Raw genomic sequence first — 14215 nt, 5'->3', positions numbered from 1 at the left:
TTAACACTGGACAGTGATTTATGCTGTAGTTTAAATATTATTACTGCATTAATATGCTTATTTCCTTTGCAGTAGTTGGCATGTGATTAGTTTATGAAGGGATCAATGTGACTGTTCCTACCTTAATCTCCAAAGACCATATCATTTACTTGATGATTATATTTTTTATGGTTGATCCGAATCTGCAAAGTAACCAGCAGGTATAAAAAAAAAAGTTTCAACTCTTTCTTTACAAATAAACTGAGGTGAATCAATACTGAATTGTCATTTTTTTAGTTAGTTAAGTTTAGTTAGTTAAAATCAATCTGTGTCATGAAAGTGTTATAACATTTTGGGGCTGTCACTTGGCTGCACAATTTATTCATGCAAGAAGAAGCAGGTTTCATGCAATTAGAGTCTAATCAGCTGCTGAAAGATGCACATGGGCTGTAATTCAAAGGTCAGACAGACGCCATCAGCAGTGAACGTGTTGAGAAATGCTTTTGAGCAGCCGGATCCAAAACTTAAAACTTGCTCCACCAGTTACTGTGTGAAGAACGTGGAGCCATTAATTCAACATCACAAACAGTGGAAAGTAAATACGTAACTGGTTTAACTTGAAGTGGGCCCAAACATGAGCGGCTGGAGCCAAATGAACCGAGTCTCACCAACTGTTCTTTAATACTTTATACAACAACTCATCCAAACACCTGCACAGTCAACAGTAAACCTCCTCAGCTACTCAGCAGCACACACACACACACACACACACAGACACACACAACATTAAAATCATTTGTTTAAATCCACCTCCACTGAGCACAAGACTACACAATAGATGTTAAACTTGTGTGTGATTCAGTTGGATGTGAGACTGTCTGTGTGACAGGCTGTTGGCGTATGTCTGGCAGACAGATTGTTTCGGGTCCCGGAGGCACTGAAGAATCATCAGGGTCCTGTGGACAAAAGTAAGATGTTCTGTTATGCCACGATGCTTTTATTTTGAAGTCACAAACAACATCTGCATGACAGACAGACAAACAGACAGACATCGGGTCAGGTGAACATGAGCAAACAACCACAGCGTTGTCACGATATGTCAGGGATTTATGATTTTAACAGTGAGTCACTTCACCTGTTTATCATAACTGGTGATTCAGGTCAGAAATGTGTCGTCCTCGAGTTCTCCATGAAACACTGTGTATGATCTTTTATTGTGAAGGAGCTGCTGGAGGCTACTCACTGATCGTTGTCTGAGCACGTCCAGCGGAATCCTCGGGACTGGAGGATGTGGATCAGGTCCACGATGGATCCTTGACTACATGATTCTCTGTAGAAGAGGATATAAAGAATTATAATATTCATACAACTTCCTGGTAAAGGTTTTATGAGCTGAAACTAATCACAATATTAATATTAGCAGTGTTTACAAAAGAGAATAAATGTTTTGGCTGTGACAACGTGTCTTGTATACTTAGTAATACCTCAATTCATCTTTATTATTCCAAATTGTCCTGTCTTATCTGTCTGGTAATCTATTGATAGATAATTGGGGGGAGGGTTCAAACTTTATAGCAAGCCATATATTTTACAGTTATGATTGTTAATACGTTAATAAATGGACTTCAGCCCTGATTCTCAATGGATTTTCTAGAAGTGAACCATTGGTGGTTCATCATGATGAACATTAGAGATAATAGAACAAACTGGACCCCCAATGATGCTGTTATTAACGGTTAATAATTAATATGTTATGTGATAGTATGAAATCATGAACTAATAAAGTCAGTTGTTATGACTTAGAAACCATTCGTGTTACATGTCAGGAAATTATACAGTTTTGTCTACTTGCAATTATTTAGGAAAATAATGATAATAAAACAATAATAATGATATTAATACTTATACTACTACTACTGCTAATAATAATAATAATGTATTTCATATTTTAATAGCAATTTTTCAAACTAAGCTGAAATAATACAAGCAAAGAAGAAAACAGTTTGAATGGAATTAAAAGCTAACTAAAAGAAATAGATAAAGACAAAAATATTGTAAATAATCTGAAAAAATGGGGGTTGTATAAATAAAATAGAAATAGTTGTTATAAGGAGACTTAACAGATGAAAATGAAGGTAAGACAACAAGCCCAGTTAAGGCACATTTCTTTGTCCTCACATAAATGGTCCCTGTAGATCGGCCACCACCTTAATGTTGACATAGTTCACCCTTTGTGGATTCAGGTGGTCCAGTTCAACACTTCCCAACATGCTGGGAAATAAAAAAATATGTATTATTTTATTTTAAACTCGATCAACAGAAACATATTCGCTTCATTCGCTGCTTTTTTCAAACCTTTTCCTGTCGAAGGCGTTGGCGATGGAGCCGTTCAGTAACACAGTGATGTTGCCACACGCCATTTCTGCAAACTAACAAATGAAAGTTGCATTTTTCTACTGTTACTTTTGGGGACAGAACGTTGCTCGTGCATTATGAACATGAATAATCCACATGTTGGACGTTAGACTCACAGACTGAGAGGCCTGAAGCCACAGAGAATACACAGCATGGTTCCTACACGCTGACCAGGCCGGACAAGAGCTGAAATCAAAACCTGTGAGTCACATCCACAACCATCAATCTCTCCTCACCACAACTGTGCACTATTCAGACACAATTAAAAGTAATATTTGGACCTTCAAATGGCATGAAGGACAATTTGAATAACAAAAATATACTCTGATGAAACCATATTTAAATGCACTAGATGCAGCAGATCTAAAGCACATCGATCATTAATGAGCTTGATATATATGTTAACTTTTCGGTAGTTTATGTAAATCAGTTATTGAAATGTTTCCCTTTGGCTTACCAAGCAAAATGTACATATATTGAGTTATGGCCTTGGTTCCACACTGTTTTTTTTTCTTAACGTTTGTCTCCGTGCTGAACAAACTGATTCACCTGCTTGTTCCTCTGCTCCGCACCAGATGAGGTCGTTGAACAAGAAGCCCACCAGCGTGTCCTCCAGCGTCCAGGAGTCACGGACAGCAGCTTTGTAGCTCTGCATCAGACTCCTGGTTTTACTCCAGAAGAGGAACTTGGCAGTAGTAGAAGAATGGAGGTATGAATTAAAAAAGGGTGAACATGCTGTGGTGAAAGTGACTTACAAAAGGTGCATTCAACCATGAGGGTACAAACCCAGAACAGCAAGAATCAAGAGAGTACACTTTTCATACAAAGAGCTAGAGAAGATGTATAGACTTTCTCCTCCCCTGATGTCTACAGGGAGCTTGTGTTGTCTTTCCCTGGAAGTCAAATCGTACTCACCCTGTCACACGGCCTACTTTGTGGGATGGAATAAAACATCTGCTGATAATTCTCCACCGTCACATTACAAGAAGACTGACGGAGCACCGCCTCCTCAAACCGTCTCCACATCTCCTCACAGTCAAACCTACACAAAGGAGAATATCTTTTCACTTTTTTGAATTTATAATTTTAATGCTTTTTGTGTGAATATTTGATGGTTTGAATTTGAGACAGTTGATTAGATAAATATATATTTACAGATGTCACGTGGGGCTCAGAGAAAAGGGGATAGACTTTTCTTAATGAACATTTTCAGATGTTTTATTAACTAAAAATGTTATCGATTCATCGCAAAATCAGTACTGAAAATAATTGTAAGCTTCAGATCTCATGTGTTTGATGCACAAGTCATTATTTTTCAGATGATCAAAGTGTATCTAGATTTTGATTTCAAAGTCTGAGCCACAAATGACATAAAAAAAAAAACTGATTAACTCTACTGTATCTACATATATAAATAGGATATAAGGTCTTTTGAAAAGCATTGAACTTAATCAAGTTATATAAGCTTCAATCTTTTCCATCTCTGCACCGGTTTTTTTATTTTCTTTCTTCTTTCTCTGAGTCAACATCAGAACATCCGTCCCTCATGTTAGCTTCAGCTCTGACCCGATAACAAGCGGCTGGTTTCTGCCGTGATCATTTGGCCTTGGATGTGACGAGAAAATCAAATCTGCACTGGTGATGAAGTCAAAGCTGGAAATTGTCATCTGAAGTCACTAGATTCACAAACTCATTCCCACACGGGACAGAAAACGTTGTGAGCATCATCTGCACGTTACCTCAGACTGGGGCTGACGAGGGTGATGTAGCTATAACACCGTCCCACCACGATGTGTCTGATGTTGGGGGTTGTCCCGAGCTGTGCTCTCAGCTGATTGGAGCAGAGCAGAAGCATCATCAACCCTTTTGAAATGGACACAAAGACAGAGGACAGAAAACGTTACCTTCCACAGGGGGGGAAGAGTTCATCTGAAGAAAGAAAGAAAGAAGGAAAGAAAGAGATGAATCAGGATGTGAGGAGGGGTTATTTACATATGGTCAGGTTCTGGACTGGTTTCCAGGTGGTCATGATGGTGAGAGTCTGGGCGGCCTCAGCGCTCCTCAGGAAAGATGTCTGTGCACGCTTTAATCCTTCTCACTGTAAATGATTACAAAGATAACAACACCATCAGAGGTTGGATTTGACTCCAGGCCAGCAGGTACATTCCTGGGGGCTCACAAGGTGTGTGTCAACTTCTGAAATTGATTTTTTCTCTTATCGTGTTACAAAAACTTCCTCCCACGTTTTTTCCCTCTGGCACATTCTCAAACACATTCTGCAACGGCCTGCAGCAGATGCCAACATGTGAGGGTGGCTGACCTTTAGAGGACAATAAACCTAACATTTGGAGGAGATACACAAAAGATAAATGTTTTTCACTTCAAAGTGGATAGTCAAAGCAATCATTAAATATTTGATAAACGGGAACCCGCACGCCAGCTTTTGTCAACACTCACCATGTCTCTTTGCAAAAGGTTAGATTCCAGAGAATGTGTTGTGAAACTCTTTCTGTCCCGACCTGAGTGTCATTGTGATGTCTCGACATTCAGCTCCGCACCAAACCACAGACACACCCGTGTTGGACAAGAGGAGATTTTTTTTCAGCCTCCCCCCTCAACAAGCAGATCCACATGACTCCCATTAGGGTGCCATGTTGCCTCCGTCCACACACAGTGTTTGGGCTGTTCCCTGAGACACTGGTTCATGGGCTGGAGGAAGAAAATTCAATGCACGTCGCTGTTTGTGTTGCTGCACACATTTAACACAACTCCAGGGTTGTATTGAAGAAAGTAGATGTGCTTTTATAAAGTCAGCAGGGATGAGAAGTATCTCAAAGTTTTTACTGGCAACAAAAACATGTGTAGGTTCAAAGTTATTTTTCCTCTTAGAGAAATATTTGTTTTCTTTTGTTTCTATCAACATGTCTTTAAAAGTGCTACGATTGTATTACAGTGTATGTGTATTATTATTATATGTCATTTGGCTGACGCTTTTGTCCAAAGCAACTTACAATTATTACACTCAACATTTATGAGGGGCCATTTAGGGGTTCAGTATCTTGCCAAGGACATTTCAGCTTGCAGATGGGGAAGAGTGGGATTTTAACCGGCAACCTTCTTGTTGAAGAACCACCACTCTACCAGGCCGGACCGCCCGTATAGAATTGATCAAAGAAAAGAATAGAATAGAATACCATTGTCATTGTGCATTGGTCAATGAAATTTGCTGTGCATCTCCAAAACATTGTAATATATAACAAATAGACAGGCAATAAGATGATATATAAACATAGTTAAGCTGGTAAAAGACAGTATTGCATGTTTAAGTTGTCAGCTGTAATGCCTCAGATGCCCACAAGAGGCTGCTATCATCTGTTTCAGTGATGAGAATCAGCATCATGCAGTAAAACTGCAGTAACAACATTAATTTTGTTTATTCCCCACAGGTCAATGCAATGAATTAATGCAGGGACCTAGTGTTAATTTTCGACAGTTTGCATTTTTTTAAATAGTAAAAAAATTACCGATCACATTTCTAAACATTCATGATTTGCTTTTGTACTTTTTTGGACACAGGACCAGTGAATTATTACTGGTACCTGTGTGCAAGTTGTCATTTAACCATTTAACACGAAGCTGTGGATTGTCCAGACTGAAATATCACAAATATGAATTGCATTAATGAAAAATTCAATCATGTTCCCCTGTGAGCCTTCTCCTCTAGCGCCACCGTGAGGTTTAAGTTTGTGATGCAGCTGTTGAAGGTTTTTGTATTTAATGCTAATAAGCAAATGTCAGCATGTTCAAAGTATGATTACACAAACATCACACGTGTTCCACCCACACTCAGTCCTGTACCCACGTTGCTATGGAACTACTTTTGCGGTGGTGTGATAAAACAAATGAGGAAACGAAACATTTCATTACCAACCTCTTCTGTTTTCATAATATCTCCAATTTGCTGATGACCCTTAATGCAATAAACTGTCAAACCAGGTGACGTAAGCTGCTTCGTGAGAGCCAGACAAACGTCCAAAAATGTCCAGACTCATTTTCTTCCCCCGGGAATTTACACTTTATTTGAAAACAGCTGTGAAGTAGTTTTGAGGGATTCCCTTGACGAAAAGGGTGAATAACATTTCTCATCTGATTCCCACTAGACTAGACAAGTGACCTTTCTTCATTCCTACAGGGATTAACTTCCCACTTTGGCAAATTCAATTTTATTTGAATTAACTACAAGAGTGTTTAAGAAAATCCAGAATCGACTTTATAAATAATCTATAACTAACACGGCTTTTCTACAAATACACAGAAAACTGCTCATCTGACAGGCTGAGAGGGATTCTCATAACGCTGTCTTATCTCCAACGATAAAACACAATAAAACCCTGCTCTTGTTCAGAGCAATTAGATTTATTAATCACCGAACTTGCCAGACATCTCATTAACTGCTCAAGGAAATTAATTTTGAGTTTCTGCCTCCTCTCTGTGAGATAAAGGCCGTCTGGGGTGAAATCTCTGATACAGTAAATGGATGAGATAAAACCTGGTTCTTTTAAAACTAATTGAGTCTCCCCTCGAGCTGCGAGAGTTTATTGACAGAAAAAAATCTCTGAGTTTAAGTAGAAAAAACAACTGAACGAAATGAATGTGTAACTAAAGCAAGAGGAGCAGAAGACATCGGATTAAACACATTTATTCCACATGCAGTGTTCCTAAATGCCCTATTGACAAACTAAATTATACTTATACAAACTGTCTTATAATAATAGCTTCCTTATAATGTTCTGTGTGTGTGTGTGTGCAGGGCCAACTCTCTGCCATCAGGGGAAGTTTATGCATAATTAACATAAGTTAAGGGAAGCTTGACTTTAATAATTGAAGCTCCACTTCCCTTCCAGCCATTTCCTGCCTGTTAAAACGGTTTTCACACCGGAGAGCAGAATTTATTCTAGTTTTCCGAGATGTCATAACACTTGAATCCCCATGTTTTCCATGTTAGGAGCAGTAAGACGCCTGAATATTATATTTGAGGTGATATGGAAGAGGGAGAAGTCATCAGTTCAAACTTAATGGGAGGACAATGTGTCATATGTCACTTGTTTTTTTCAGGGGAACTTGACTTTTACACTGGATCCTGTCCAGACTATCAATCAATCAATCAATCAATCAATCAATCAATCAATCTATCTATCTATCTATCTATCTATCTATCTATCTATCTATCTATCTATCTATCTATCTATCTATCACTATTATTATATTAAAAATAATAAGAAATTATCCAGTTACTTGTTTTCTTTCTTCTTTTTAAAACTTACACTGATCATCGTGAAAAAGTCAATGACCGCGCTCCAGCCAATAAGAGCCGGGACTCCAAATCACATGACCGCTTGACCAATGAGAACGAGCGGTACCTTCAGCTCCACCCCCTCAGCTGTCTAACATCAACATTCAGCTGTTAGCTTGTCAGGAGCTAGGTACGTTAGCATGTAGCTCAGCGGTTCATCTGTATTATAACTTGTTATAACCTTAAATAAGTGACATTAAAACGCATTTTGAATAAACCTTTACTTTCACGGTTGTAGCCGTGGGTTGTCATTACGCTCCGGGTCCGTTCATATCCGCGTCTTCCCTTGGAAAGCTAGTTAGCATAGGGGAGCTAACTGAGCTAACTTCCTGATTACTCTGTGCTTTGCCAGTGTTTGTTTTGAAACTGTTACTGAGCCACGTGTTTACAGAGAGTTTCAAGTGTTGTCTCGTGTCTCCAGGTTTCTGTGCTTCATCATCGCTGCTCCTCATCCGCATCAACATGAGCGACCCGTGGCAGGAGTGCATGGACCACTGTGTGGAGGTCACCAAGCAGGCAGGGCAGGTAAGCTGGAGACGTGTGTTATTTAACTGGACTCGTTGTGCAACATCTACCAGGTGCATTCATAGATCACAGTGTCTCCTCGGGTCCTGTCGCTGTCTCCCCAGTTTGCTTCCATTCACAATCTCCTTTAGCAGAGAGAGAGAGAGCTCAATGAAACCAGTGTCTAGTCCCATTCATCCACACACAGCATCCTGCACAATAACGTCCCCAGCGTTAGTGTCTCTGCTAAGGACGTTCATCTTGTTAATCATTTCCCAGTTTGGGGTGCATCTGTTGTCATGTTCACCACAGACTGGGGATGCTGGGATTTGTTCTAGTAGCTCTTTGACCACAGAGAAAGCATTGTATGTGGGTAGAGAAGGAGTTTACCAAGAGGAGCCGGGGATCGAACCACTGACCCTCTGGTTAGTGGTTTGATCTCCTGAGCCACGGTTGAGCCCTTGTATGATATGAGCCTTTCACAGACAAACTGGTATCTGCCTTTGTTTGACAATGTGAAAGCTTTTATTTGACAGTTTCATCAATGCCAAAATATGTGCATTTATGTTGATAAGTCTATATATTTAGTTTTCTTTTCAATATATAGTTATTTGTAATGATGTTCATGGTTAAACTGTATAGTATCAAGCCTCATTGCATTTATTTGTCATAACTGCCCAGTGTATAGTTATTAGAAGTTGTTTACTCCCTAATATCGGTATCAGAATCAGACCCTTATTGGTCGGGCTCTACTCACAATAGCTTTAAAGATTTTCCTTCTGTGTTGTCAATCTGGTTTGTATTTCTAACCCTGACTAACAGTCGACATTATAGTGTGGTGCATTCATGTACAGGATGAAGATGATTATTTAACAACTATTGCAGCTTTTGGGACTTGTGTTTTTGAATACAGTCAACTTATTGATTGTATCCTCTTGGGCTTTGGAGCTTTACATCTGTCCCTCTCTGCCTGAAGAACATGTAACGGCAGATGTAGGCAGTCATGCAAAAGAATAATCCCCCTGCTGATTGTGTTCATGTCGTGTCTCCTGCCAGATGATCCGTGAGGCGCTGGAAAAGGACATAGCCGTCATGCAGAAGAGCTCACCAGTTGACCTGGTGACTGAAACTGACCAGAAAGTGGAGCAGCTTATTATATCCTCCATCAAGAAGAAGTACCCCACACACAGGTACGTGACTGACAGGGAGAAGTACTACATCCCCTTATTGAATGTAGGTCATTCACGGAAAAGCCCAGAATTCACCACAGACCAGCTGGTTCATGTATTTATTAAATATTAAATTGACTAATTTATCTTTTTTTGCAATCTGAAATACAGTTTTCTATCATGTGGATGTATCGTTGGGCAACTTCATGCCTGGTCCTGTTACTAATTCATCCAAACGCCATGTAGATTAAACAAACAAGTAAACCGAAATAATAACATACTAAATGTAAAACGTAATAATTTGTACTCTTCACTTAATTGCTGATTTTAAAAACGACGCAATAAAAGATACACAAATGCTTCCAGGAGAAATGACTGGTGTAAAGATTCTGGGTGTTATATTTACTCGATGTGCACTTAGTGTAATTGCAGGTTGTAAACTATCCCCAGGAAATTCAAATGCCCCAAAGTGACATAAAAATACTGAATTCATAACCTCAGTGACGTCCTTGGTCGCTGCTGCGAGGCTACGGGTTGTTTTTAAAGTAATACCACATATTACAGAAACGACGTACATAATTATTTATGTAGAGCAGGGAAGTGAAATCTGATTACAAGTCGTAACAGGACAAACTTTAATATCAGGTCATAGATACAGTTAGTCGACATTATCATTAGTTTGATTAATCTGTTGTGAAATTACTAACCCTTTTCTGTTGTTTTTGATTTTGAAGCTTTATAGGTGAGGAGTCCGTAGCGGCAGGAGCACAAAGTGTTCTGACCGACAATCCCACTTGGATCATCGACCCCATTGATGGTACCACCAACTTTGTTCACAGGTACCACTGCCTGTGCTTAAATACCCTGAAAACGAGCCACTGAGAAACTCAATACTGATCCGGCTCTGAAGTTTTTTTTTTATCTTTGTAGCTGCTTCACTATTTTTATCTTTTAATTAGGTTCTCTCTAGGATTGTCCTCTCTGTCTGGGATAATTAGACAACGCAGATGAAACTGAGCCACTGATAGAAAGTGATTCCTCTGAGCTTTAACCTAAAGGGAGTTCATTAAACTGATGTTTTATATTGTACATTTCTTTTGTGCAGGTTCCCATTTGTGTCTGTATCAATAGGCTTCACTGTGAAGAAAGAGGTAGGAGTTCTTCGTTTGTGAATCACATGGAAATGAGACTGTAGCGCCGGCACAGTGGTGTCCTCTATTTAAACGGCTGTTCTATTGTTAGCCGTCCTCCCCCACTACATTAATCACTGCTGTTTCCTTCAGATAGAGTTCGGTATTGTCTACAGCTGCATCGAGGACAAAATGTACACGGCAAGGAAAGGAAAAGGAGCGTTTTGCAACGGAGAACCAATCAAAGTGTCCGGACAAGAAGGTAAATATTGATTCATGCTGTGATGCTGCAGTTTGTAAGAAATCCACCAGGTGGAGGCAAAATCACAGGAAGAGTTTGTACTTCTACAAACAGCTCAAATCTCAGAGGCTTTATTTCTGCATCACACACTGGGATTTTCTTTCCACAAGCTAATATTTTATTCTGTTTTCCCTCCAAGATATTAAACAGTCTCTGGTACTGACAGAAATGAACTTCAAAAGGGATCCCGAGAAATTCAAAACCATGCTGGCCAACGTCAGGACCATCCTCTCCATCCCTGTACACGGGTAAACATGTCACCAACATCTCAGTACTTGCTCATTTGCTAATAGTTGCAGTTGCTTAGGACAATAAAAGACTCCCTCGTGCCTTGAACTCTTTTAATGTGAAGCAGCAGCAGAATGAAACATTTACCTTATGTTTTCATTTCTGCATGTCAGTTATCAGTGTTGTGCAAAAAGCTGATTTCCATGGAATTTACTGAGTGGATCTGGTTAAACAGGCAGATCCAGGAATTTGTTTTCACTCGTTAACATGGCGAGAGAGGGCTCTAGCCTTGGCTGAGGTATTCACTCTCCAAGCGCCCTTCTGCTCCTTTTGTGTTTTTACTGATTTAACTCTCTGACATGAATGTAGGAGAGTGAGAGTAAACACAACAGGCTCCTCTCAATGAGACAAAGACACAAGCGCTGGTTAACATGCACGCATCATTTCCTGTGAATCCCGGTTTGAATCCAACACAGGAAATACCAGATGGCTCCAGTGTCCATGTTCAATTCCTGTCCAGTGAACCATTGTTGCATGTCGTGCCCCTCTGTCTGAGCCCATATTTCCTCTCTGCCTGCCATCACCAAATACAGGCGATCTGAAATGCTTTTTAAATACTAACCTTGATTGCTTTCACAAAAAGAAGTTTAATTTCATGAAAGCCAGAAAGATTCTAACTTTAAACATCAACAAGAACCCCACTCAACTTCCACTAACCCACCTGGAAATCCACGTGCTGTCCACTGCAGAGCAAACATCCCATTTCCATCCACAGAATGCGTTCCCCGGGCAGTGCAGCTGTCAACATGTGTTTGGTGGCGTGTGGCTCGGCTGACGCGTACTACCACATGGGCATCCACTGCTGGGACATGGCTGGAGGGGCGGCCGTGGTCACTGAGGCTGGAGGAGTGATCATGGACATCTCAGGTGAGTCACTGAGAGAATGTGAGCTCTTCAAACTCCGCCTCGGCTAAACTCAAGGCCGCTGAGTCACTGGATGAAATGATGATGGCTGGTAGGGTGAAAAAACTTGTAGAAAAAAATAACACCTGCAGCTTTTATGAATTATTCATAGTTAACAATTCTCGTTATTGATTTTTATCCCTTTTTCCGCTCACAAATGCCTGAGAGGCAGAGTCAGGCAGGAGGTGAGGGCAGCTGCTGCTACTTTAAAGCAACCTTATGCAACTTTTTTACCTCATATATATATCTATATATATATATATCTATATATATATATATATAGATATATATATCAGCTTAAAAAGGAGTTTGATTGTTCAGTGACTTGGAATATGGAGAATGTTTCCTCTTCTGTTCCTCCTCTCAGTCACTTTGGGAGCAGGTACTCTCTTCTCTGAGTCCAACGAGTTGAAGAGTAAAGCTGAACTGGAGATCAGTTAAATAGACTCAGAAGTAATTGAAAACCAGCGTTTATCTCCAATATTCAGCAGGAAACTTTTAATATGTGAAGAATTCTGAACAGAGTTTGGTCGATTCTTTAGAGAAGCAGCTCTTCTGGTTGAGGAATGAGGGGATCATGGTTTATATCCACCATGCAGTCAGAGCTCCACTTTTTCTCTACATGAAAACCACTTCATCACTTGGATATGCCCTATCAGAAATAAACATCACGTGTGACTGCAGAGGGATGTGTTGCTCAGTAAATGTGACAAAGGGTCGCTTTAGAACGGAAGCAGAAGGACTTGAGAAATGTGATGTTCATTTTGAGCTACAGTGCCACTGATGTAACAGCTGCCCTGAGATTCATAAAGCTAAGAAGTCTGAATTGTTCTGTGCTCATGAACGTTTGAGAGTCAAACAAACACATTGTGATGTTGCCACGCCCCTCGCTTCCTGCTAAGACAATCTTCTCTGGTATTCAACATATACCATGTTCCCTCTGTACAATAACAGAGGGAACATGGAATAGATTCCAACTTGAAATGAAGCAAGTCCTCTGGTTGTTTATTCAGATTATTACCAATAAAACATGAATGCTGCACATCCTGACTGACTGTCCTTTTCTCCTTTCCCCAGGTGGACCGTTCGATCTGATGTCCCGGAAGCTGATCGTGGCGAGCAGCAGGGCCATAGCAGAGCGCCTCGTGAAGGAGATCACCGAGTTCCCAGTTGGCCGGGACGACACGGACCAGTAGTGAACCTCAACACTCTCATCAGCTGTGTTGTACTCATCAGGTCAGGATTCTGTCTCGGCCATGAGAATCAAAACGATGAACTTACCTCTGAAGACGAGTGTTTCATTCTTCTTTCGACTCGTGTGTAAAATCACAGACATTCACAGATTCACTATTCTATCGGGACTTATTGGAAGACTCACGTTTGTAATCTTCTCGGCCATTTTCATTATGTATTATTTGTATAATCAAATAACTAATTAAAACCAAACCAACCAAAAACAAACTCTCTTTGATGGGAACTAACTAAAACGAGTCACAGCATCTTGGGACTTTTTTATTTGGTCCCTGTCCCATCTGCTAACATGGAGGAGGGTGGGTTTATGACTCATATTACAATCTGCCACAAGGGGGCGATCAAAGTGATTTGGCTTCACTTTAGAGGAGCTGTCATGTCATGTCTGGTCACAGCACTATAACGAAATTATTTTAATTCAGAATGTTCCACTTTTGACCAATGATATTATTTCTATTCTTAGGTGATTTGTATGTGTTTATAGATTTTGTCATAGTGATTATACTCTTTATGTTCATTGCCATCACGAGTTTACACTATAGCTCCTGTAAGAAACATTGTGTGTATATACTGTAGAGCTGCTTCTCTATTGTGTCCAAACAGAAATGCACTGATGTTGTTCCTAATAATCTGGGCAGTATGTTCCAAGGTGTTTTTAAAGGGGAATTTCAAAGATAGCAGCAAATAAAAAAAAGGGCCCTTTGACTATATCCTGCTTGTTTCCTGCTTCTCTTTAACACGCCACACGTAAATGGATGAGTTCTTATTAAAGCCCTGCAGAGACGGGTGTCAGCATGCGTGCACATGTCAGCTGTAACAGTGGGTTGAGGATAATAACTGGCAACGTAACTGAAGAGTATGAACTGTGGTGCAGACAAAAGGAATCTCACACGTTCCCTCGGTGTCATAACTTCTTCTCTAT

The 14215-nt window shown here is 40.1% G+C and overlaps 2 protein-coding genes across 3 annotated transcripts; one reads left to right on the top strand and one right to left on the bottom strand.

The window, feature by feature from the left end:
* Positions 1-685: 685 nt before the first annotated feature.
* Positions 686-4962, bottom strand: LOC128425479 (ADP-ribosyl cyclase/cyclic ADP-ribose hydrolase 1). 2 transcript variants are annotated; one of them, XM_053412082.1, is made up of 10 exons: positions 4852-4962; positions 4387-4492; positions 4134-4257; positions 3310-3436; positions 2944-3079; positions 2511-2593; positions 2335-2408; positions 2158-2250; positions 1223-1309; positions 686-935 (listed from the first exon to the last, which is right to left on the bottom strand). In XM_053412082.1, the coding sequence occupies exons 2-10, from the start codon at positions 4421-4423 to the stop codon at positions 821-823; spliced, it is 876 nt and encodes a 291-aa protein (XP_053268057.1). In that variant the 5' UTR covers positions 4424-4492; positions 4852-4962; the 3' UTR covers positions 686-820. The 2 variants fall into 2 exon arrangements, with proteins under 2 accessions (XP_053268057.1, XP_053268058.1); XM_053412083.1 differs by lacking the exon at positions 4852-4962 and having other exon boundaries at positions 4387-4515.
* Positions 4963-7809: 2847 nt separating this feature from the next.
* On the top strand, positions 7810-14003 carry LOC128425477 (inositol monophosphatase 1). Its single transcript, XM_053412080.1, has 9 exons — positions 7810-7877; positions 8169-8272; positions 9308-9441; positions 10155-10259; positions 10526-10571; positions 10704-10812; positions 10991-11099; positions 11855-12006; positions 13120-14003. Exons 2-9 carry the CDS (start codon positions 8210-8212, stop codon positions 13236-13238), a joined length of 837 nt encoding a protein of 278 aa, XP_053268055.1. The 5' UTR covers positions 7810-7877; positions 8169-8209; the 3' UTR covers positions 13239-14003.
* The last annotated feature ends 212 nt before the right edge of the window (positions 14004-14215 follow it).

This window comes from Pleuronectes platessa, chromosome 20, assembly GCF_947347685.1.
Source record: "Pleuronectes platessa chromosome 20, fPlePla1.1, whole genome shotgun sequence".
Taxonomy (NCBI): Eukaryota; Metazoa; Chordata; class Actinopteri; order Pleuronectiformes; family Pleuronectidae; genus Pleuronectes; species Pleuronectes platessa.
The sequence above is the reverse complement of the archived record's forward strand: the minus strand, read 5'-3'. Positions and strand labels throughout refer to the sequence as shown.